The 23,950-nt window shown below is 37.8% G+C and overlaps 1 protein-coding gene across 6 annotated transcripts in view; it reads right to left on the reverse strand.

Annotated features, from left to right (window-relative positions):
* Window positions 1–164: 164 nt before the first annotated feature.
* LOC133534528 (embryonic polarity protein dorsal) overlaps window positions 165–23,950 on the reverse strand; it is a 67,423-nt gene continuing 43,637 nt past the window's right edge. For 3 of the 6 annotated variants that reach the window (XM_061873691.1, XM_061873688.1, XM_061873689.1), the window contains 3 exons: window positions 22,240–22,472; window positions 21,897–22,052; window positions 20,011–21,674 (listed from right to left, as the gene is read on the reverse strand). In XM_061873691.1, the coding sequence (XP_061729675.1) occupies window positions 20,436–21,674; window positions 21,897–22,052; window positions 22,240–22,472 (1,628 nt within the window). In that variant the 3' untranslated portion in view covers window positions 20,011–20,435. The other 3 variants (XM_061873692.1, XM_061873693.1, XM_061873694.1) reach the window with 3 other exon arrangements.

Genomic DNA, 23,950 nt, shown 5'->3' on the forward strand with positions numbered 1-23,950 from the left:
CGATGTTTGGGTACATAATTTTATTTTTTTACTTCTAAGTTCCACATATTTAGGTATAAATTTCAATGCAAATTACTTCATTTTGGTTGACAGTGGATACAGCGCTATATGTATAATAAATTAATACCAAAGGGTGGCTGAGAAAATAAGAGTAAATAGATCAGTCACATATCAATAAAGTTTATTATCGTAACATAAATATAAAAATTCTATTTTTAATTATGTACAAGTTACATCTACTACTGAATCCCACATTTTATGTGTTCGTTACATTACATTAATTACATAGCACAATTGCGAGCATTCACATCTATTTTGCGGATAATGCAACTTTTATGTCTAGTGTGATGGTATTAACAAAGCTTTCCCGAGTCAGGATGGCGTGTGTACCTAAATAAAAATAAACAAAAAGCATACCTACCATACTTTTGTAACTAATTCTTAAAGTTATTACTAAAAGACAGCACACCCGCCATTCTGACAGTCAGAATGTAGGTATTTTATTGCGCAAAGATCTTGCTATTATTGATAAATTCTATAAAAACCAATTTTTTGTAACTATAGTTAGTAAAGGCGAAAGACTTGATCAGAAGTACCTATACCAAGTATAATTGTGTCCAGCGCCATCTATGGCAAATTGTCTAATTTGCGCGATATAATGCACGTATGTTAGTTAGCGATCGTTGGTATTCGCGGTAGCAAGCGGTAGGCCCTCTGTCCCCTACGGTTCACTCGCACTCTCATTTATGTACTTACAATACATAGTTTTTCTTAGGAAGAATTCTTGACATGGCGCCTGGCCTTAGTTAAGATAATTTTCTGTTCTGGGTTAATTAAACTTAAGCGGCTGTCAACACCCAATGTCCTTGAAATTGATGTTACTTAAACAGTTTTTTACGAAAGACTATTTGTTTTAGTCAAGCAAGAAAAATATATGTTCATATTAATTATATTTCGAAGACCGTGTTTGTATTCGATACATGATTGAACGAAATCGGCTCGATAGAAAATAATTGCAAAGATTGGTCTTAAAATCACAATTTCAAAACATTTATATCTAAACCGCTAATGAGTAAAATATTACACTAATAATCCACTTTTTTTTTTCATTTAAATAATTTTCTTATTATTCCCTTGCCCAGGCCCAGTAACATGCGACATTGCTATCTCATTTACTCCGATACAAATAGACAGTGTGCGCGCTTTAGGTATTGACAGCCTCTTAACAGATTAAACAGATTTAGAGTTGTGTTCCTGCCGGTGAGTAGGGTTGCCATAGCTCAGCGAGGGGGCGGAGTGTTAGGGTCGGCAACGCGCATTTAACTTCTCTGGATTTGCAGGCGTTGCAGGCTACGGAGACTGCTTATCACCAGGTGGGCGATTTTCTTGTTTGACACCTAAGTAGTATAAAAAATTAACGGTACTAGTTCCTGGCGTAATTAAAATAATTGTACCGTAGCGTTTATTCTTAAAAATGAAGTCTGTAAGGTGAAAAATTGTGAGTCAGAATGGCGGGTGTACCTAAATAAAATGAAATGAAAACCATACCATATCTTTGTACCTAATTTGTACTAAATAGTACCTCCTTAAAAAAAAATTTTACCTCACGGTACTTAAAGTTATCACCAAAAAACAGTACACCCGCCATCCTGACAGTCAGAATGGCGGGTGTACTTTATTACGCTATATTCAATTAAAATATGAGCCATTTTATTTGTGGTTTCCTAGTTTTACTCATTTATATTTTGCTTGCTATTACACATTTGCAGGCGATATAATTTTTTAAGTTCTCATTTTTAAGAAAAACCGCTAAGGTACAATTATTTTTACTAAGCCAGGATTTAGTACCTTTAATGTTTAATCTGTTAAGTTCAAGTAACTCAGAAAATCATGTCTTAAAAAAGGCTAGGCGCCAGTTCAAAGAAATCTTCCTAAGAAAAATCATTTTTAAGACATGATTTTCTGAGTTATTTGAACTTAACAGATTTAACATTATAGGTAATAAAAATAATTATACTTTAACGTTTTTTCTTAAAAATGAGATCGATAACTTGAAAAATGATAACGCCTGCGAAATTGTAATAGCAAGCAAAATATAAAATTAGTAAAACTTGGAAACCACAAATAAAATGGCTTATATTATAATTGAATATGAAGGTACAAAAATTTGGCTTTTATAGAATTTATCAATAACCACGGGAACATAGCGTAATAAAGTACACCCGCCATTCTGACTGTCAGGATGGCGGGTGTACTGTTTTTTGATGATAACTTTGTGTACCGTGAAGTACATTTTTTTAACGGAGGAACTAAATAGTACAAATTAGGTACAAAAATATGGTATGCTTTTCATTTAATTTTATTTAGGTACACCCGCCATTCTGACTCTCACGGTGTGTAGTGTAGTGTGCGGAGTGTAACAGCAATGTAAAAAGTAAAATGAGTAAAATTAGTAAACCACAAATAAAATTGGCTCATATTATAATTGAATATGAAGGTACAAAAATTTGGTTTTTATAGAATTTATCAATAATCGCAGGATCATAGTTCGCGGATAATAAGTACACCAGCCATGCTGACTGTCAGAATGGCGGGTTTACTGTTTTTTAGTAATAACTTTAAGTACCTCCCGTACAATTTCTTTACAGGAGGTACTAATTAATACAAATTAGGTATAAAATTATGATATGCTTTTTGCTTATTTTTATCCCGCCATTTCTGACTCTCACTACTGAGAACAATCTTATTTGTGATGATGCCTACAAAACAACCGTCATACGCCGTGAGATGAACCCAAGAAGTAAATCTATTCGTTTGCAGTAAGAGTTTCATAACACTTTAAAAAGTACTTAAATAAGGTTATATTGGCGCAAATGCTGCGAATGGCTTTGGCTTGCTTAATGGTAATAAACGAGCTGAAATTAATAAAATGTCGTTACCTGGTCTGATCCGTTATATTACTGAACAGCATAGTTAATTCCAAATATATTTTTTTGGTACAAGTTATATCATTTATCGTAAACAACTACATAATAACACCTTTTCAGGTTTTAAAACATTTTTCATCAATAACACAACCATATGACGTCATTAATGTCATTATATTGCATAAACTCTCGACATCTCTTGATCGCATGCGTCGAGTGACAGAGACAAAATACCCGCCTTCATTTGGCGCTGCCTGTTAGAAAGGTACCAAGAAAATAAGGTAGGTGAGGCATATAAGGCCCGACGGGTAACAAGGCCCACTATTCACAAATAGGAATTACACTATTACAAAAATATGTAATATGTTTATAAATGGTATGATTTTGTTCAACACATCACGCAAACATAGAAGTAGCAGATATAACGAGCTGGCAACAACGCTTGACTTCGCACGCGCCGCTAATTTGTCAGTAGCATCCATACAGCCAGAAAGTGAGGTAGCGGCTGCACTTGATGATATTTTTTACGAAAACAAAGTTCGTTTTTATCAAGTCGTTTTTTAATGTATATGGGTACAAACAGAAGGTAACTAACTGTATGAGGAAAGGAAAAATAATATTTTATGTATATATTTATATTAAATCTTCTCTATTATTCTTGAACTTATCGTGTTGGTTTGAAGGCCCACTGTAAGTGCGGGTAACAAGGCCAGGTCCGGGGCTTATTGAACGTAAAAGTACGAGATGAAATAGAAAATTTAAATATTTTACGATAGTTATGAGATTTTTTATCTCTTAACAAGGCCAATTGATAAGTTATAAGGACTTACTGACTTACAAGAGCATAAGTGTAGCATCAATGTTATTAGACGTATTGATTCTTTAAAAATGCTTAAGTTCAATAAAGCCCAAAAAATAACGTGAAGTATAAAATAATGAGCGTTTTTATTTATTTTTGGTTAAAAGTTAGTGTTAACTAACGGACTCAGTTTTAGCCTTATATTTAAGAGTAAAATAGACGATTTGTTATATCCTGCGTATAGTAAGACCCAAGGCAAATTATTTCAACTAATTTAAAATATCCTTCTCTTGTGATAAGATACGAAATATAGTTTTTTTTTAAGCAGTACTTTTATAAAACTCGTATTTTTAAGTGCCGTAATATTTCTATAACTGTTTTGGTATATTAAGAAACTTAAACAAATGAGAAACCTATATTGTCATAATATCCTGATTAGTTAAAAATATTTCAATTTAAAATAAGGTTGTGAAATAATGTATGCCTCACTTATCTTACGATCATGATATGCCTTTTGCTCTAGTCTTATGATAGACTGTTGCAAGTGACTATTTTTAACCATAAAATTGTAGATTTCAGGGTTAAAAAAGAGAGGTAAGCATAATTTAAACTTATAATTTTAAAAACCCTTGTCTGAGATCGTCAACTTATTCACTGTGTTGGAATAACTAAACCAATGCATAAGGCCTGATGTGAGAATACACAGACACACACACGTTCTACTCGTCCCATACATGATACAGCAAGATACTAACTTAACACCATAAACTAAGACAAGAACTCAACTACTATCGGAAAATTACAAAAAGAAAAAAAAAAACGATATTTTAAATCACGCCACAAAACATTGGGATTTTAACAATAAGATAACAAATCAAATGCATAAACTCATCCTTCAATAGCCACTAGACGCATGAAATAAATTCAGCGTAGCATGCATATTGTAACATTCATTGATGAACAAAGAGGGGTGTAGAACATAATATTTTAAATATAAATAATTTTCTGTTTTGAATTGTTAATAGTATAATATGTAATAAATAGTTCTTAATAATTTGGTAAGTTCTAATAATAAATCATTTCATTATTTTATTGTTTGTTTTTTCGAAAAAATCCTGTATAAGTACATTCACAAGTGCTATCAACTTAGTAGCGCAGCGCGTGTCAATTATGTTATCCCTTTCTTTACCAACCGGTGTTAAACAAACCTATAAGTAGGTACGTACAAAGTACTTATATTCAGCAGTTTTTTTTTTTTGGAAATGTAAATAACATGATAAACATTTCTAGAGTTACAGAAATGGTACAGATATTTTATTTTCCAAAGCATGAATGTTTTGTTACATGTATTTAATTGTTGTATTAAGTATTAGCATTTATTTAATCTGAATTTAAAAATAAATTTCCTTAGAGTTGCATGTCTTTCACAATATGTGATGTCAGTTATAATTGCGGTGGTGTGTAAAGTGATGTTTACTTACTTCTTATACAGTTTAGTTTCAAGCATTCAACCAACCCACTGTTAACTATAACCATAATAACTTCTTACCAAACGTCTCATTAAGTAATAGACCTACCTATTATTACATAAATTTCAGATAAGCGAAATATCCGCTTTCTAAATTGTTGTGTCCACAGTTTTATACCCAACAATATCCAAAATTATTTTAATTTTACATATTGTGGTAAAGCCGAACTCTGCTTTTGTATCAAAATTCAAACGGTTCACTACTTACACAACAAATACCGAGAAAAAGTTGGGAGCTGTACAGACTTAAACCTCTTTGCCAGTCATTTATTAAACATTCTCAAGGAATTCAGCTAACGATATGATACCGCATAAAACTAATAAAACAACTTTAGATCTGTCTCATTCAATGATAAAATCCATTTGACTAAGTCACAGGTAATCATACTCGCACAGTTAAAAAGCGAGCATATTGAAATATAAAAAATCTCAGACCATATAAATTTACTTAAACTAGAGCACAATTTTATTGGACTGTTAGCTATAATATTATTACTAAATAAGAAAAAGTTTGATAGCACTTGAGTTGAGTTCCATACACGAATATGTCATACATTATCAAGTTTTCATCATTTTATAGCACTGGAAGATTTACTTTAAGAATCTTATGAAAAGCATAATGTAGAATTTCAAACAGTTCACCAACGCCGGAGTCCGAATTCGAGAAGCAAGACATAATCTTAGACTTTTGATGATAAGCTTATAACTCCTTTTTTAAATTATCGTCTTTGTGAAAATTAAATTAATTAGGTCGACACCAGTCACTTCTTTTCATGTCATAAGTTTAGTAATTCGTGTCGGAGCTCTTTCACATTCATTTTGCATTTTTCCCATAGATTTCCGGAGGTTACTCAGGCTAAACACTCGCGGTGGCCCTTTCCAGCGAGAATTGGTCACAGTTGTCTTTGGTCGTCATCCAGGCGGTCAGCTCCAGAAGACCCTACAGCTCGCCAAATATTTGACCAAAATTACATTGGTTGCCTGAAAATAGAAATATTGAGGTATTTATTTGTGGTAATCAGCACATTTTGTTGCATTAATCCAGTTATTGAAGAAAGAAAGAATTTAATGCCACAACATAGTACTTAAAAAAGAAGGTATGCAGACATAAAAAAAACATTTGGACGCTAAAATAGAATCCCCACTCAGCATAATGCTGCGGCAATCCGTGGCGCTGGTTTTCTGTGAGGACCTGACTTACACTAGAGATAATGGCAACACGTAAGCCAACGACACACAAATTAAAAATTCAAACATTATTATTGATATAAAAACTAAACATAAAACTAAAAACCAAAAAAAAGAACATACACATGACCATTACAATATTAACTAAGAACCGTTATAAAATGACAAAAAGAAAAACGAAAACAATCATTACTTGCCGTAAAAACGTAAAAGTGTGTAGGTAAGCGTAAAACTGACATGTTACTAGGATGATTGTACTTGAATTTGTAACAAGTGTACACTTTGATTTGAAGCTATTGTAAACAGGCGTACAAACGACAATATGCTAGCGTTGTAGAGCAGTTCTAACGTATAACCAGAACTTTAGGGTGTGTAATGGTGGCTTTGTAAAATTTAAATTAACACGTATTTTGTCCATGGGTAAAATTTTAGGTAAACTGCTACTAATTCATAGTGACCTTGGGGTCCATGTATCGAAAAATACCTATGCATACAAATTTTTGCCTTTCTGTATGAGGTGGGACCAATCAACCTAGTTGAACAATTGGTCGCGTGTGCGTACATACATGGTCGGTATGAGCTCGCTGGTGGAGAGCGCTCGCAGGCTGTCGGACAGCTCGGGCGGACCGAGGGTGGCGATGATGCCGGACAGGTCCGCCGAGTTGAACTGCATGTCGCTGTCCAGAGGCGCCCCCGCTCCCAGGTCTTGTGCCTGCCCCGCATGTTGCTGAGTAAAGACAGCAATTATTACTATGTATTCGTGTCATATTGTGTAAAATTTTCTACGCGTTACATTTTAGGCCATTTCAAACAACATTACTATTGTTGCCTTTGTTAATGTTTCTTTACATGTATTTTAAACTGTGTAAGGTGTGTACAACAGTGCAATAAAAAGTATTGTTACTAACACAAAATTTGTTTGTCGATTTAATCATACATTGATAGCAGGTATATATACTAGAGCTATGCAACATATATGCAATAAAAATACCACTTACTTTATGCATATAAAACTATTTTAACGTATAAAGATCTTGTGTGACGTACCATGGGCTGCATGTGAGGGGGTGACGCGTGGAGCATGGGGGACTGCTGGTGCGCGGGCGACACGCCGCCCTGCAGCGGCGACATCTGCAGTGTCAACTCAAGTCAATGATAGTACATTATTGTCGATGTCAGGAGGCAATTGCTGGCTGCGTATTTGATACTTAGCAGATACCAAATCTTTCAAAAAATGTTTGCTCAATATTGCTAGTAATCCAGTAACTTTGTCGACTTTTGTAATTGGATTCGTTGGCGTCGAATCCGGTAGTTCTGATTTTTTGCAGACTTGTTTATGATGTTGGTTTAATGAATAATCAGCCAAGTTTGTGACTTCCAGCGCCGATAGCAACTTTGTCAAAAAACTAAAAAACCGCGAACATTTGGGTTTTTTTTTTAGATTTGGGCGATTATAACCGTAAAGGACTAGTCTTTGATATTACTTTCTCGGGGCGTTTTTAAAGTAGACTAAATTTGCTACAGTACGAGACTAGAATTATTTCTGTAGACTTAATAGTTTCCGAGATAACGCCTTTCAATGTTTATAAAAGAGGGGGGAAAGAGTCCGCTCACCAGGTCCAATTTACGCTACATTTCTTCCTGCTCTTAGCTTCTAGGGCAAGTTATATAATTTTCGTATAATTAGGAACGAGGAATTTATTTTTAAAATCTTCTTTATATACCTTTTCATAAAAGTAAAACTGATTTTTGCACAATTAATGAAAATCATGTAAGTATATGTATTGTAACGTATAAAAACATAAATTAAATTGTAAAATAACTTGTAACTTATTAACAAGAAAAATAACTTAATAATAAAACACTTGTCTAAAATAGGTACACAAAAATAATGACACATTAATATTATTTATACACAACTTGTTTCCTTCTTATTGCGTCGCACTGTACTTCGCGGAACATTCCTTTGTTCGAAGTAAACCGACTAGCCGCGACTAGACTAGACTCTCTCCGCGCGGGTCTGCGCGCCAGACGATGAGAGGAGATCTAGCTTCCGTCGCCGGCGCACGCTCGCTTGCCTTCGGGCAGCGACGTCGGTCGTGCCTAGGGCTTGCAATCCGGATAACCATTCAATTTACTAGTTGATAGCCGGATAAAACGAATACTTAATTCGAATACCATTTATGTCAAAAATCGCATTTAATTTTTCAAGAATACTATGAAAAACGTTGAAATTGGTAATGAAAACGCTATAGAAGCTGGTTGCGGCACTCAATATAATTGGCGAGTTTAAAGCACTTCGCTTGCTTGATTACCTGGAGACGATAGGAAAGGATTGAGCTGTAAGGACAGCATATGTGGGGCACCCGGGTGGAGAACGGCCATCCAGACGTCCTAGATACCGCTAGGCTGGAGTGACAAGGCCCTAAAAGACGGGAACTGTGGTGTGTTGCCCTCTGGGCCAAGGTCCTTTTTGTAAAGTAGTAGTGAAGAATTTTGCAGTTGAATAAATTTGTAATGAAAATCTTGATTAATCTTAAATGCACTGTAATATCTCAACGAGAAGAGGATGGTCTCAACACTTAAAAGACACATTCGAATCTCTAAATATCATCAAAACCACGTTCTGTCCCATATGTTAATTGCCCAATTTGTTGAAGGACTAGCAATAAAATTCATGGTAGTCATTTACATGAAATAAAGCTAAACATCTTTTGATCAACTGAAATCATTAAGGAAATAATGTCGCATTGCAGGCAAACAACATTAAACGGAATGTTGAAGAATCTCTATAACCCATAAATTGTTACAAATACAGTTTGTGCCACCAATTCGAAAAACCATCTAATCAAGCAATTAAAGGTTGTGTAAGAAATTATTGCTGAAAATCATTTCTTAATTTTAACATCTCAACCCAACACAATAATTAATAATACTACTAACTTACCTAACCTAACGGTTACCAACTGTATGTTTACACATTACAAGGATATTTTAGAACGGCGTATAATACGTGCTTCGCGTGGCTACGCCTATGTAATCAAATTATACGTCATAATAATCTACTTAGAAAAAAATCTTAATAAACCATTCTATAAAAAATGCACTTGGTTGATTGTCACCGTAAAAGCATCGACAAAATGGCAGAACGCCTAAAAAATCTTAATACTTGCTGTTATACGTAAAATTTGATCACATTATACTTTTTATAAAGTACGTGTGAGTTTTATTAAATAAAAATTAAATATTCTAATTATCTTTTTTATCCGGATATCCGGTTAGTAAATATTCGAATTATCTGGATACAAAAATGGGCGAATAATTGCAAGCCCTAGTCGTGCCCGGCGAGGATTTATACGATTTTTTTTTTTATATTCCGTACTCGTATAGTACTAATAGAATTTTTCTAGTGCTTTAAATCCCATTGGGTAAGTGTTGAACCTTTCTTACGCTTATTTATATTTACGTATATTTCTAACGGCTTTCTTACGCTATGTTATTTCATTGTGTGAATTCGCTTGCCACTTAATTAAAAATTTGACCGTTACATTCTAAACTCAGTTTTGTTTTATAACTCGTTTCTTTTAATACTAGCATCGTGTATAAATGTAAACTTCGTCTAATTGTACCATTCCGCACATCACCAATCTTTCGCCATCATCATCATCACTTGCTTCCTCCTTATGCTTGCCGAGCCGGGTACAGTCAGCGGAGACATTTTAAGAACTTTAGTTCACACGCTTGGAAATAAATTCCAGGGAGCCAAGTTACGGCTAGAACCGTAGCCGAGGCAGACCAGTCCGGCAGTCCCGGATAGGCACGGTGCGATCTCGTGGCTACGGGGTCAAATCAGCTTTGCTTGACCTAAGAAACAATCGAGCCAAGCGGCATCGCCTGAGAAGTGCATGCTCACTGCACTTGCTTACACTACTAATTCAGGTTCGAAAAAATTAATAACTTTGGAAGGCTTCATCTCGGAAACTATTAGGTCTACGGAGATTCTAGTCTCGTATTGTAGCAAATTTAGTTTACTTCAAAAACGCTTTGAGAAGGTACTATCATAAACTAATATTTTAGGGCTATAATCGCCCAAATCTAAAAGAACCACGTTGTTTTCGCGGTTTTCTCGATTTTTGACAAAATTGCGTTCGGCGCTCGAGGTCACTGGATTATTCATTGAGCCAACATCATAAAAAAGCCTGCAAAAATTCAGAACTACCGAATTTGACATAGACGCTAATGTATAAAGTTACTGGATTATAGCTTAGGAATTGAGGGCCCGGCACGCTCCACTGTGTGACCTACCATGGGCTGCATGTGCGGGGGCGACGTGTGCAGCATGGGGGACGGCTGGTGCGCGGCCGACAAGCTACCCTGCAGCGGCGACATCTGCACCATGCTCGGGTTCATCATGGAGGGCCCGGCACGCTCCACTGTGTGACCTACCATGGGCTGCATGTGCGGGGGCGACGTGTGCAGCATGGGGGACGGCTGGTGCGCGGGCGACAAGCTACCCTGCAGCGGCGACATCTGCACCATGCTCGGGTTCATCATGGAGGGCCCGGCACGCTCCACTGTGTGACCTACCATGGGCTGCACGTGCGGGGGCGACGTGTGCAGCATGGGGGACGGCTGGTGCGCGGGCGACAAGCTACCCTGCAGCGGCAATATCTGCACCATGCTCGGGTTCATCATGGAGGGCCCGGCACGCTCCACTGTGTGACCTACCATGGACTGCATATGCGGGGGCGACGTGTGCAGCATGGGGGACGGCTGGTGCGCGGGCGACAAGCTACCCTGCAGCGGCGACATCTGCACCATGCTCCGGTTCATCATGGAGGGCCCGGCACGCTCCACTGTGTGACCTACCATGGACTGCATGTGCGGGGGCGACGTGTGCAGCATGGGGGACGGCTGGTGCGCGGGCGACAAGCTACCCTGCAGCGGCAACATCTGCACCATGCTCGGGTTCATCATGGAGGGCCCGGCACGCTCCACTGTGTGACCTACCATGGACTGCATGTGCGGGGGCGACGTGTGCAGCATGGGGGACGGCTGGTGCACGGGCGACAAGCTACCCTGCAGCGGCGACATCTGCACCATGCTCGGGTTCATCATGGAGGGCCCGGCACGCTCCACTGTGTGACCTACCATGGACTGCATGTGCGGGGGCGACGTGTGCAGCATGGGGGACGGCTGGTGCGCGGGCGACAAGCTACCCTGCAGCGGCGACATCTGCACCATGTTTGGGTTCATCGCCATGGAGGACCCTGACATGTTTTGCATATTCGGCGACAGCCGGTGTTGCGGTGACATTGCCTAAATTACAACAAAAATAAATACCATACGTTTGGCTAAGTTTCACAATTATTCATAAAACTTTACAAGCCTCAATTAGTTAATTTGTTTTAATCCCTTTCTTACAAATATGAAATGACAGATTAAGACAAACGATTAATTACATTTGAGGAATAAAATGTCAATGAAAAAAATAATCATTATTAAAATGTTAACAGAAAAGGTTATAATATTTTTTTTTGGTTAGATGCTCCATTTTCTTGTTACAACTAGATTAAACTAGAATATAACATAGTACTGAAAGAAATCGTATACGGAGAACCAGTTTGTTTAACGGCTAAATTTTATCGAAGTTTATCTAGCTATAACATAAAAATGGTGCATCATATCAAAATAATTAATATACTTAACGTTATTTGTTAAGAATTGATTACGGATTATTACTCACATTAATACTTTTTCCTAACTCTAATACTTTTCTCAAAAATGGAAATAGTTTAGTGTGAAATATGTGCCGGTCATATTTCACGCTATACTGTGCACGTCCACGCTAAACGCTGCCTGTGCTATGCTCTACCAAACAAAGTGAGACCTACATCTCCTAATCCTAGCATGTTGGGCGACACGGCGTGGTTGGGCGTCGGGGAGGTTTGTGCGAAGTTTTGAGGGCCCCAGTAGCCCCGCGGGTCCCCCGCGTGCGGCAGGAATGGGTTCGTGTTCGGTACGCCTAAATTGGGATCGGACGGCATCCATTGCTGTAAAAAAAGGTTATCTATATCACAACTATATTATATTAAAATCTATTTTAGAGTTACTTTGTGATGTTAAGACTGCACCGGGATTGTGTTTTGTAATAACCCAAAGTTTTGCTTTGTCACCTAAACGGCAAATGGTGAACACTTTATTCCGTTTAGGCGATGAAGTCAAAAGTATATAGATCACAAGTTAACACACAGTTACATTAATATATTGGATTATACAGAAATTCCCATAACGAGGGCGCCACTGGACGGACGATGCCCTCTTAATGCGAAACTAGTGTCAAGATTAATTCTATCGGTTGTTGTTTGGGAAACCGTCACAAAAGCCTTGAGTAGGGCTGAAGCTAGCCCTCGTACTGCGCTCGAGTGGAGGCGGTAGCGGGCAGCGGGCTCTGACCTGGTAGGGGTCGGCCGGGTCGCGGTAGTGCGGCGGGTAGTGCGGGCTGCCCACGCCGGCCATCGGCGGGCTGTGGACTTGCAGCGCCGGGCTCGTGTCTGGGAAATATTTTATTCATTAAAATGCATGTCCTATAACCATTTCAATCAATTATTTAGTATATGAAAAATATTGAATTTATGCGGATGCGGATATGCGGATGTTATCATTTTTGACTACCTACCTCTTGGTTCCTTTTTAATGGCAGACTCGTGAAATCCAACTGAAAAATAAAATACCTCTTAAGTATTATTTTTGCGCGTTACATGGATAATAATCCAATAATAATAAAAAAAACGCAATATCCACTCAATACGAGTAGTTCGGACGGCAAGCACGATGCGTAAGCTTACAGTGGGTTAGCAACTGATATGATGAACATAAGAAAATAAAATAAGTGAGATACACAATGTGCTCGTCGTTTCGATACGAAAATAAGTTACCATATAAACCAAGGAAGGGCCATTATTAAATTAAGCTACTTAACAACCATGCAGATTATAGTGATCTGATTATCTTAAAATACCATCTAAACGCAAAATAAAATACAGGCTGATAAACAGTTAGTAAGTATTAAAACTAAAAGGATATGAAATAATACATGCATTTTAAACGTCGAACTCAATGATTACTAACATGTACTATAAATATAATGAAAAACTAACTATTTTATATACAACCATTTGAAAACATCGTTACATAAAGAAGCATATTTAAAAAAATTGTTAAGGCACATATTTTACTTCTCTTCAGTATATGTATACAAAAATCCTTCTTTATGCAACGGAAATTTATTGGGATATTCAAACACAACCATGCCACAAAACAACATCGTACCTCTTCAGATTTAGGAAATTTGGCTGTGCGATGAAAAAAAAAACACTGAATATTTTATTAGCGTATTAATTAATAGTTTCCATGTCACTCAAGCTTGTGTACCAAAAATATATTGTTATAAAAGTGTAAAAACTAGATATAAAGGACTACAGAATGATAAAATTCGTACTTATATCGCTTTGCAGCCTGGTTTAAACATTGGATCTTTTGCATATTGTACATTCCTCTAAAATCTTTAACAATTCAAATACATTTCATTGTTTGACATACTCATAGTTTTATACTTTGTATATGTATGTTTTAGTAACGTTGTTGAATGTTGCAGGCAATACGATAGTATCTTTCGCTCACACTGCGAAGATCCCGTGTTTTATATAAAAAAAAGCGGCCAAGTGCGAGTCGGACTCGCCCATGAAGGGTTCCGTACCATTTATGACGTATTAAAAAAAACTACTTACTAGATCTCGTTCGAACCAATTTTCGGTGGAAGTTTGCATGGCAATGTATATCATATATTTTTTTTTTATTTTTCATTCTGTTATTTTAGAAGTAACGGGGGGGGGGGCACACTTTTTACCACTTTGGAAGTGTCTCTCGGGGTAAGTAATAGAACGTATACAAACCTATAATATATCACTCTGAATGTATAAATTCAATTTGTATAATTTTGATCGGAATAACATTCAATTGCAATAACATGCAATATGTATAACAACGAATTCTATAATTGTAAATTGTAAAATAAACACTACATATATCATTGTTTACGATAACATTAGAAAGGTATAACGTTGAAATAATATAACATACAAAACAAATATCATTAAAAACAATAAAATAACGACATGTTTTTTTGGTCAACTGCATGTATTTTTGCAAAATATAATGTACTTTTCATTGCATAATCGATTGTTTTTTTTTTCCTCAACCGAAATTACATTATTTAAATATATTTTTGTTTGTTAGTTAATGAACAGATACAGTTTTTAAATTATTATGAAATGAGCAATGTATTTGAAACATCTATACTATGCGAATTTATATTTCAACGTAGTTTGCTCCGTATTTATCTATTACAGATTGCAGCTTTTTTCTGTGGTAATTCTGGTGCTAATTTCTTTATCTAGAGGGTCACAGTTCTAACCTAACCTAACCCACTTTTCTGTTAACAGTTTCTTTTTCCGAAGTTCTAACCTAACCTGCTACCTATTCTGGAAACAATTTATTTATCTAGGGGGTCACAGTTCTAACCTAACCTAACCCAGTTTTTTTCCTAGTAGTGTGTTCTATGAGGTTTGAAATTCTAGGTCATCCTACTAATTTTACTACTTAATTATATAAGATGATATTTATATTTTAATATGTATATATTATGACAGTTATATGAAATGAGCTTAACTTATATGTATATTATACCAAACAGCCATATGTATGTCGTATGTTATATTATTTTTATGTTATACTAATTGAAAGTATACGTTTACTTTATTATACATAAGATTAGTATACATTTTTAACGTTTGTAAACTGAAATTATTCCAAAAGTGCGTATATATTATAGGACGCACCCGTCTCTCGCGCAAACTATTCAGTTTAGAAAAAAATGATATTAGAAACCTCAATATCATTTTTAAAGACCTATCCATAGATACCCCACACGTATGGGTTTGATGAAAAAAGATTTTTTGAGTTTCAGTTCTAAGTATGGGGAACCCCCCAAATTTATTGTTTTTTTTTTGTGTAAACATCATAATGCGGTTCATAGAATACATCTACTTACCAAGTTTGAACAGTATAGCTTTTAGTTTCGGAAAAAATGACTGTGACAGAATCGGACAGACAGACGGACATGACGAATCTATAAGGGTTACGTTTTTTGCCATTTGGCTACGGAACCCTATAAATGGGAAGTTTGGCACCAATAGCGGTAAGTTCGATTCCCACTCTCGCTGTTTATTAAGTAGGTTATCTTACTTTACATTAAAAAGTATTTTTTACATTGAAAGTGCATTCAGATAGCTCGGGAGCGCGGTTGATAGTGTATTGCTGACACTGTCTGGGGTTTTACATTCGTCGATCAACACCTGAACGCACCTTCACCACTAGTACCGTTAACTTTGTCCTATTGAGATGTCTTAGATACCCTTTAGTGTGCATTTGCGTACATTTGAAACACTGAAACACTTCATGTTCAATGTCTTCATCTTTCTTACGACTTATAGTCTGTTTAATTAAGTGAAATAGATATATTATTTGGCAACGCAAGCATAAACGCCGAACTTCTACGAAAATATGACGGTTATGTTCGTGTTGCTTAATACATTAATTTCACTGTAGACTATATATAATATCTTAGTCGCCCTTTACCTGTTTTTAGGTATAGAAAGCTGGAAAACACAGTGCCACTACTTTTTCTTTAATGACAGTTACGTGGTAATGTGTAGGCCTCTGTTATACATATATAAATAGAAAGAGAAAGGCAGCGTGTATCATAGCATAATGAAACATTTGTGTACAACATATTTTTATAATAAATACATATATATTATAAATGAAATATTGCACATAAATATAATATCGTACTTTTATAAAGTTTGGAATATAATTCCAGGTTCATCATAACACATTAATATTAACATTGCTCAATATGCTATATTTTTACATTGCTCTTCGCAATTATTGTACCCCACCAGGCATTATAAATCTTTAGATACGTGAGAAAACTAGTTCGAACATTATTTTATCAGATTTCGTATGCGGCATGCGATTGTTATGCCTGGTGGGGCAGAATAGGCAAGATGACAGTAATTGAAAATCACTAAAATATGGTATTTTCTTGGTGAAATTTTAATCATAGAATTCGAAAAATGCTTATATTTTTTTATTAAGCAAGAGATTATTATTTATTTGAATAAAATTAAACTTAAAAATACGGACGCCCGCCATGATATGTTAAACACCGATCAGAGCGCATGACGTCACACTTGTGTAAACAAATACCCATAACGGCCATTACCCAAATAAAGTGATTCTTTGCGCTTTTATTTTACATCGTTCGGTTACGATACAAATTGGTTTATATCAAATAAATATTAATCATAAGTCATGGAACAAGTAAAATAAATACTCACGTCGAAATGATCATCACAAAAATAAAGATTAGTACTGGGTGATATTGATGTTGCATTTCGCCTAGCAAGTTTAAGCCACTTGTCACGAATTGTTTTCTGTTGTGGGACGAACACAAACAACTTATCAGGTGCTTTAATTGATGTGTCACCACACTGAGGGACTGCGAAAGACTTGTAAACTTTTGAATTCATGTTTATTCAATGATCAATCGAGCATCTAGGTAGCAAACGCCAAAGGTCTGCGTTCTGTTTTTACAAACGTGACGTCACTCGAGACGCCATGACACTGACAAGCGTTTTAGCGCCAATTTTAAATTTAAAAACTTAAATGCACGTTTTTCCTACTTAACGGTTATTTTCTCTAGAAAAATCTTATTCGTTGTACATAATAAATGTTTCTAAACATAATAGAACAGTTTTTCAAAATATGTCATCATGCCTATTGTTGTGTGAATGTTCAACAGCACAAGTCAACGTATTGTCACAACTTAAGTATTAATATTTACGTTATGCTACTTTTACTTTAGTTTTATAATTCCCTTCCTGAATCATGGCTAATCGGGAATAAAGACACCTAGTATAAATTCGACCCTACTTTTATAATTACCCATATAACTCATATCCTTTCGCTAGTATTCTACGTACTGCTAAGTTGCCAAAATTAAGCTTCAGTGAAGTTTCATACAAATATAATTTACATGTATGAATGACGTGATGAAAAGTCTGGAATCTGTGATAAATAGCAACCAACACAATGATAGTGAAACTTAAATATACATTAATTAACGTCCAGAATCTTTGATATCCGCAGCACACATACTCACATTAGCATACAAATATGCAGTGTATTTAAATAGACTTTGTACTAGTAACACCGAACTGCAGAGTGCAACACTATGCAATCATAGTGGCTCTTAGCTCTAACTTAGGATTCCGTTGCACGTTGTTAGAACGGACCCTATAGGTAATAGGTCTTATACAGAATATTTAAATTACAAGATAGAATATTGTAATAATTAATTATACATAATAATTAATTATTACAATATTTAAAATACATCATTATATTAAATGGCTTAGATATAGCTAGTACAAGGATACACAATACACTTCTGAACCTTATTCCATGACACTAAGGCTTAAAAGCATGAATAGAATAATATCTTTATATTATATATCATTTCACGGCGCTGGCGCTGGTGGCCTAGCGGTAAGAGCGTGCGACTTGCAATCCGGAGATCGCGGGTTCAAACCCCGGCTCGTACCAATGAGTTTTTCCGAACTTATGTACGAAATATCATTTGATATTCACCAGTCGCTTTTCGGTGATGGAAAATATCGTGAGAAAACCGAACTAATCCCAATAAGGCCTAGTTTACCCTCTGGGTTGAATAGTCAGATGGCAGTCGCTTTCGTAAAAATGAGTGCCTACGCCAATTCTCGGGGTTAGTTGCCAAGCGGACCCCAGGCTCCCGTAAGCCGTGGCAAAATGCAGGGACATCGCGAGGAACAAGAAGATTATATCATTTCACGGTGCAGTAATAATTCTGTATGAGACCTATTTCCTTCGTGACATTATTCCAGATGTATGTATGTAACAACAGATCGCTGACATAATATACTTATTTTAAGCCACGAAATTTTTTACAACTAGTATTAAATATCCCAAGAAAAAACGTAACTAAATAAAATACAAATCAAAGTTCAACGTTTAAAATAACTAACTTTATAAGTTACTTAAAACCAAATGCACAACAACACTGGACGTTCCAAAACCAGAAATCAACATGACGAACAACCGGGAATCGAACCCGAACAAAATGTAAATACGAGTAATAGGTAAAGTAATTTCACATTAACAACAAATAACTAAAAACAATTATGACAATAAATACTTGTACATTTTTAGTTAGTAACACCACCACCATTGATTTAAAATTACCTAGACCGTGTGCAGTATACTACACGAATAATTACGAGTATATAAATTGTATATACTATGATGTTTAATGCAACCATATAAAATGGTAAACAAATTATAGTAGCAACACTATATACTATATATACACGTCCCCTTCCCACGCATCGCCTGGAGTGTGTGTAGGATACCGTGCACGCAATGAATGTATGTATATGTATAAGCGCCAGTAATAATAATGGCTTTGTCCAAAATTACACATGGTAAACATTATCAAAAACATGTTTAGATATAAAATGAGGCATATCGAACGATAAGGCGGTTATCATCTAACACCATTTATCCCATATATTGTACAATACACGATTTAATTATAAATTCCCAATAATAATAAGAAAAATAAATCTTGCGAGCCCTAGCAAGACGCCTATAGACTCTTTTAATTTAATTTTAATTAACAAAAAGTAAAGTTTATAATTTGAAGTGAAACTTTAAATCGTGTATGTGTACAATAAGTGGCATTTTTCTACTGAGATATGTTTTACCAAATTTTGCCTAAGATACTTAAATCTAGCAAAATTTCTCGACCAGATCGTCTAGCATTAGTTGCGTTTTCGCGCAATTCCATACTTGAAGTCGTACAAGATGGATAAAGTCGCGCGCGAGAACGCAACTCATGCTAGCAGATCAGGTTACTTTGAACCTGACAAGAATATACCTATATAAAAATAATTAATTCCTTAAACTTGACACATTCCACCATAATCCGATAACGGCAACCACTGGCTTTGAATTAATAACGTACAAAGAGGAAAGATGAAAACATCCACGTCCATTACTGTACTGTAACTGTAACTATACTTTGGAAAGATATATAGATATCTAAATAGCCAATAGCCGCTCGTAAAATATACAGATAAAACATCTCAGCAATTGGCATATTCTTAAGCCCCACACCCAATCAATACTTTATATTATCTGCAGCTAATGAATGACAGAATCAATACATGGATGAGATGCCAACTAATGAGTTGTTTATCGTATAATCCATCACCCTTACTATAAGTAACGTAAATAGTGTAAATACAATACAAAACTTACTGTCTTGTTTGTACGTAGCTAAGAAAGAATCTATATTCTGCGCCGTCTTCCGCTTTTTATTACTTAAATAATCCGAATCTAGAAAATAGCAAGAAAACATTATTAACACACATTACATTAACACTACCATATCCAACAGCAAAATGCAGCTGTCATTCAAACTATCAAATAAAGAATTGTGTCGATGCATATCAAAAATACTTCAGTAGAATTATGACAGAATACAATAAATTTTGGTTTTGATATACGTGGTAACGACGCATTCAGACGACATTGTATATCATCCTACCATCGTCAAGATTTCAAGTAACACTAGACGAAGAAGATATACCGCGTTATTACCTTACTTAAAGTTGGTGCAGAGATTAGGCCTCTGTAAGTAAGTTACTATTCTAAAGAAAAAATACTAGAAAAATTTGGCTAAGTACCGGGCGGACTAGATTTGTCAAGTTGCAGACTAGTGTTTATACCTAATTATAGGGAGTAATTGTTTTATTTCCATTACAACCGGTTAGTTTTGAAATTTGCTTCCATCTACCGGCGAGTAGTAACAACTAGTTTCGTCAAACTCGGACACTGTAGCGTGTGGGGCGACCGCCATGTATAAAGCGTAGTGTTCGGCATCAGTTAAATCCAAGTCGTCCTGGAGCTTTTTAAACTGAGAAGCATCCAAGGCTAAAACGCTTTCAGCCACAAGGATGGTATCGCCATCTGTCGGGGGCAAGGGGTGTAAGCTCGCGGGCCGGGATAGACGAGTCTGGGAAGTTGACTTCTCATTGTCATCCCCGTGGAGCGAAATGTGGGTGACGCTATCTGCATAGCTAAGGCCTGTACCGGACGCGTTATCTTTCAGAGACGTGTGAGACACGGACGACTTGAACTTGGACGGTCGCACACCGGACACGCTGCTGACAGAGCGGCCCACCGGTTTACTCTTCTTGCTCGCTTTGCCTTCAGATTTAATACTAGGTGCGGGTGACTTTTCCTTTCGTCTAAAGAGACGGGAGAGGAAGGAACGCTTCTTAGGCGCAGGCGGCAACGCCGGTTCGCTCCTAGCCATGGTAAGTTCAGTTCGGCTGGTGTCTAAGTTACGCGTTATAGGTAACTGCCGACCCGGCTTCAGGAAGCTGTTCACGGAAGTCTGAGATGTTTTAAAACCCTCAACCGAAGGAGTTTTGCGAACTCGTTTGGGAGGTAAAGGGGGAGCGCGCTCGTCATCCGTGTCCCGCTTGAGGGGCGCAAATTCTATTATCGGGCCGCGGTACGTCTGCACCTGAACATCCTCGTACTGCTCCGGTTCGGAGATCAGAACGGGGTTCCTGAACGCGAGCTGGAGGCTAGTGTAGGTGCCGGCGTCGTTAAAGTCGTCGGCGTCCTCGCTCTCCGCGCTGGCGACGTTCTGCAAACGCGTGCGATTCTCGGTATAGATCTCGTCGAGCTCCGCGACCTGGTCGAGGAGCTCGTCGAGGCCCCTCTCGGTTTCGAGGGGCGGGTCGGAGGCGGTGCCGTTAAGGTCGGCGATGTCGGCCTCGCCGCTGTCGCCGGAGTCGCTGGCGCTGACGCTGTCGCTGGAGCAGCTGGCGCGCTTGTCGTCGTTGTTGTTGGAGTCGGTGCGGTCGGCGAGCAGCAGCGAGAGCACGGCGCGGTCGGAGAGCGCCTTGCGCGTGGTACCTGCATAGTCGGGCGTGTACTCGAAGTCCACCGGCGCGCTGCGGGCGCCGTCCGATACTCGTTTGAGGAATATCTTCACCTGCGAATGGAAAATCAGTTTAAGAAGCTTGATTCACCTCGCCATCTCGTTTATTAACTATCTGACTCTGTACTTCGCTGTTCACAGAATTATTTGCTTATTGTTGTAATATATAGGCGTTTTATTCAAACAAATTCGTGTCAATTTCAGAAATAGAAAGGCGACTACAATAGAAAGCAGGCGTCAGGTGAACGAGAGCTACCTAAGCCTTTAGTAAGTTACCTTAACGTTTTCTATGCACATGGGGTCTCGGTAGGGCGGCGCCTGGAAGGCGATGGCGACCTGTTTGTGCACCAGCACGATGTTGGCGGACGCCTCCCACAGGGAACCGTCGTCGAACGCCTGGCTGAACACCACGTCCACGTCGTCGCGGGTCACCTGAACAAAATCAGATTTTATTAAACGTTTCTGGATTGTGGGTTAACAATTTTTACCGCCAACCGTCGAACGTCAAAAAATAGTCTAGTAGATAATGTTTCGTGTGTATAACTATCCCGATACAGTTAGCTACCTAAGAAGAAACCTAACTGTAACCAGATAATGTATACTATAAATCGGTTTTTACCTTCTCGCAGAGCAGTATGAGCTCAGTGCCGCCGCGCACGCTGGCCGCGCACGTGCTGAGCCGGTTGATCTGCAGCTCGCACATGGCCTTCTTGTCGTAGATGACATCCGACACCACCGGAATCAGCGCTTGCTTGATCTTGCTGGTGTTGCCACCGGGGATGTACACTTGGAAGCACAGCCGGACGGCATTCAGATCGATGTTTTGGGGTTGGTTCTTGTGACTGAAGCCAGCTGGAATGGACAAGAGATTTTTTATGAACTTTAAGCCGAAACGAAAAGGTGAACTGGACGCCACGCGTTCAAATATTATATGGCGTTGTAACTTTTATATGCAAAACTTTCATAAATTTTAATTAAAGTATTAAGATATTATCAATATATATGAGACACCTAGGTTTACAAATTATAATAATGAATTAACCACGGAATTAAATTTTCCACTCAGACTGAGTCGCGCGAAGACTCTGACAATTATTTCATAATTTTAAAAGATACTTCCCGTTGACCAAGAACTAATAACGTCACAAAACAACGAAAAATTTGGCAAGTAATATCGTCTTTTACTTAAAAATACAGGGAAAAATCTGAAAACTATAAATTTGTCATCATATTCCCTTCCTCGCGTTGTCCCGGCATTTTTGCCACGGAACGTGGGAACCGGAATCCACTTGTCAACTAATCCCAAGAATTTGCGTAGGCACTAGTTTTTACGAAAGCGACTGCCATCTGACCTTTCAACCCAGAGGGTAAACTAGACCTTATTGGGATTAGTTCGGTTTCCTCACGGTATTTTCCTTAACCGAAAAGCGACTGGTAAATATCAAGTAATATTTCGTACGAAAAAAAATAAACAAAACGATATAAAAAAATAATATATTGTTTGTACGGAACCCTCGGTGGGCGAGTCCGACTCGCACTTGTCCGGTTTTTATTTATTTATTAGCCTCGTGTTCCACTGCTGGGCAAAGGCATCTCCCCGTGATCTCCACAGCTCCCGTTGTTGTGCTAATTCTGGCCAGTTACTGATGAAGGTGTCTTAGTCGTCCCGCCACCTCCGTCTAGGCCTGCCACGTCCTCGCTTAACTTGCGGCATCCATTTGGTGGCTATACTCGCTACACTAGCCCACCTATCCGGATGTATGCGGCAGATGTGACCCGCCCAGTCCCACTTCAGCCTGGCGGTCTTCTTCCCTACATCAGCTATGGGTGTTTTAGAGCGCTCTGCCAGACTTTTTGAACAAGGCGGTCAATACCTTGACTTGACTGTTGCTGAAAGTGACTAACTGGCCCAAGTGGATATACTCGTTGACATATTGTATAATCTGCCCGTCTATCTCAACCCTATGTATCTTGCTATTAGGCTTTGCACGATTCATTTGAAGTCCAATCCTTCAAGGCTCGCGTTGGCCAGATATTGGAGCATATGCTGAAATGCGCGTAATAACGCTGAAAGTATGATTCTTGGTCATGGCACCAAACATGACCATTAACCCGGCTCTTGGGGATATAGAGCTAACTTCTCTATTTTTGTCACTTGAGCATTTCTCGTTCGGTGCGTCCCAGTCGCGGGGGTGGGCACCTTCCTCCTCTCAGTAGGCCGGGTCGAGAAGGTGGCGAAGTTCGTACGGGGACCCAGTGCTGTGGGGTATAACGCGGCCCCCTGCCTAGGGTACGGGTGAAGACCGCAACGGCTGCAAAGGCGGAGATAG

This window comes from Cydia pomonella, chromosome 2 (assembly GCF_033807575.1).
Source record: "Cydia pomonella isolate Wapato2018A chromosome 2, ilCydPomo1, whole genome shotgun sequence".
Taxonomy (NCBI): Eukaryota; Metazoa; Arthropoda; class Insecta; order Lepidoptera; family Tortricidae; genus Cydia; species Cydia pomonella.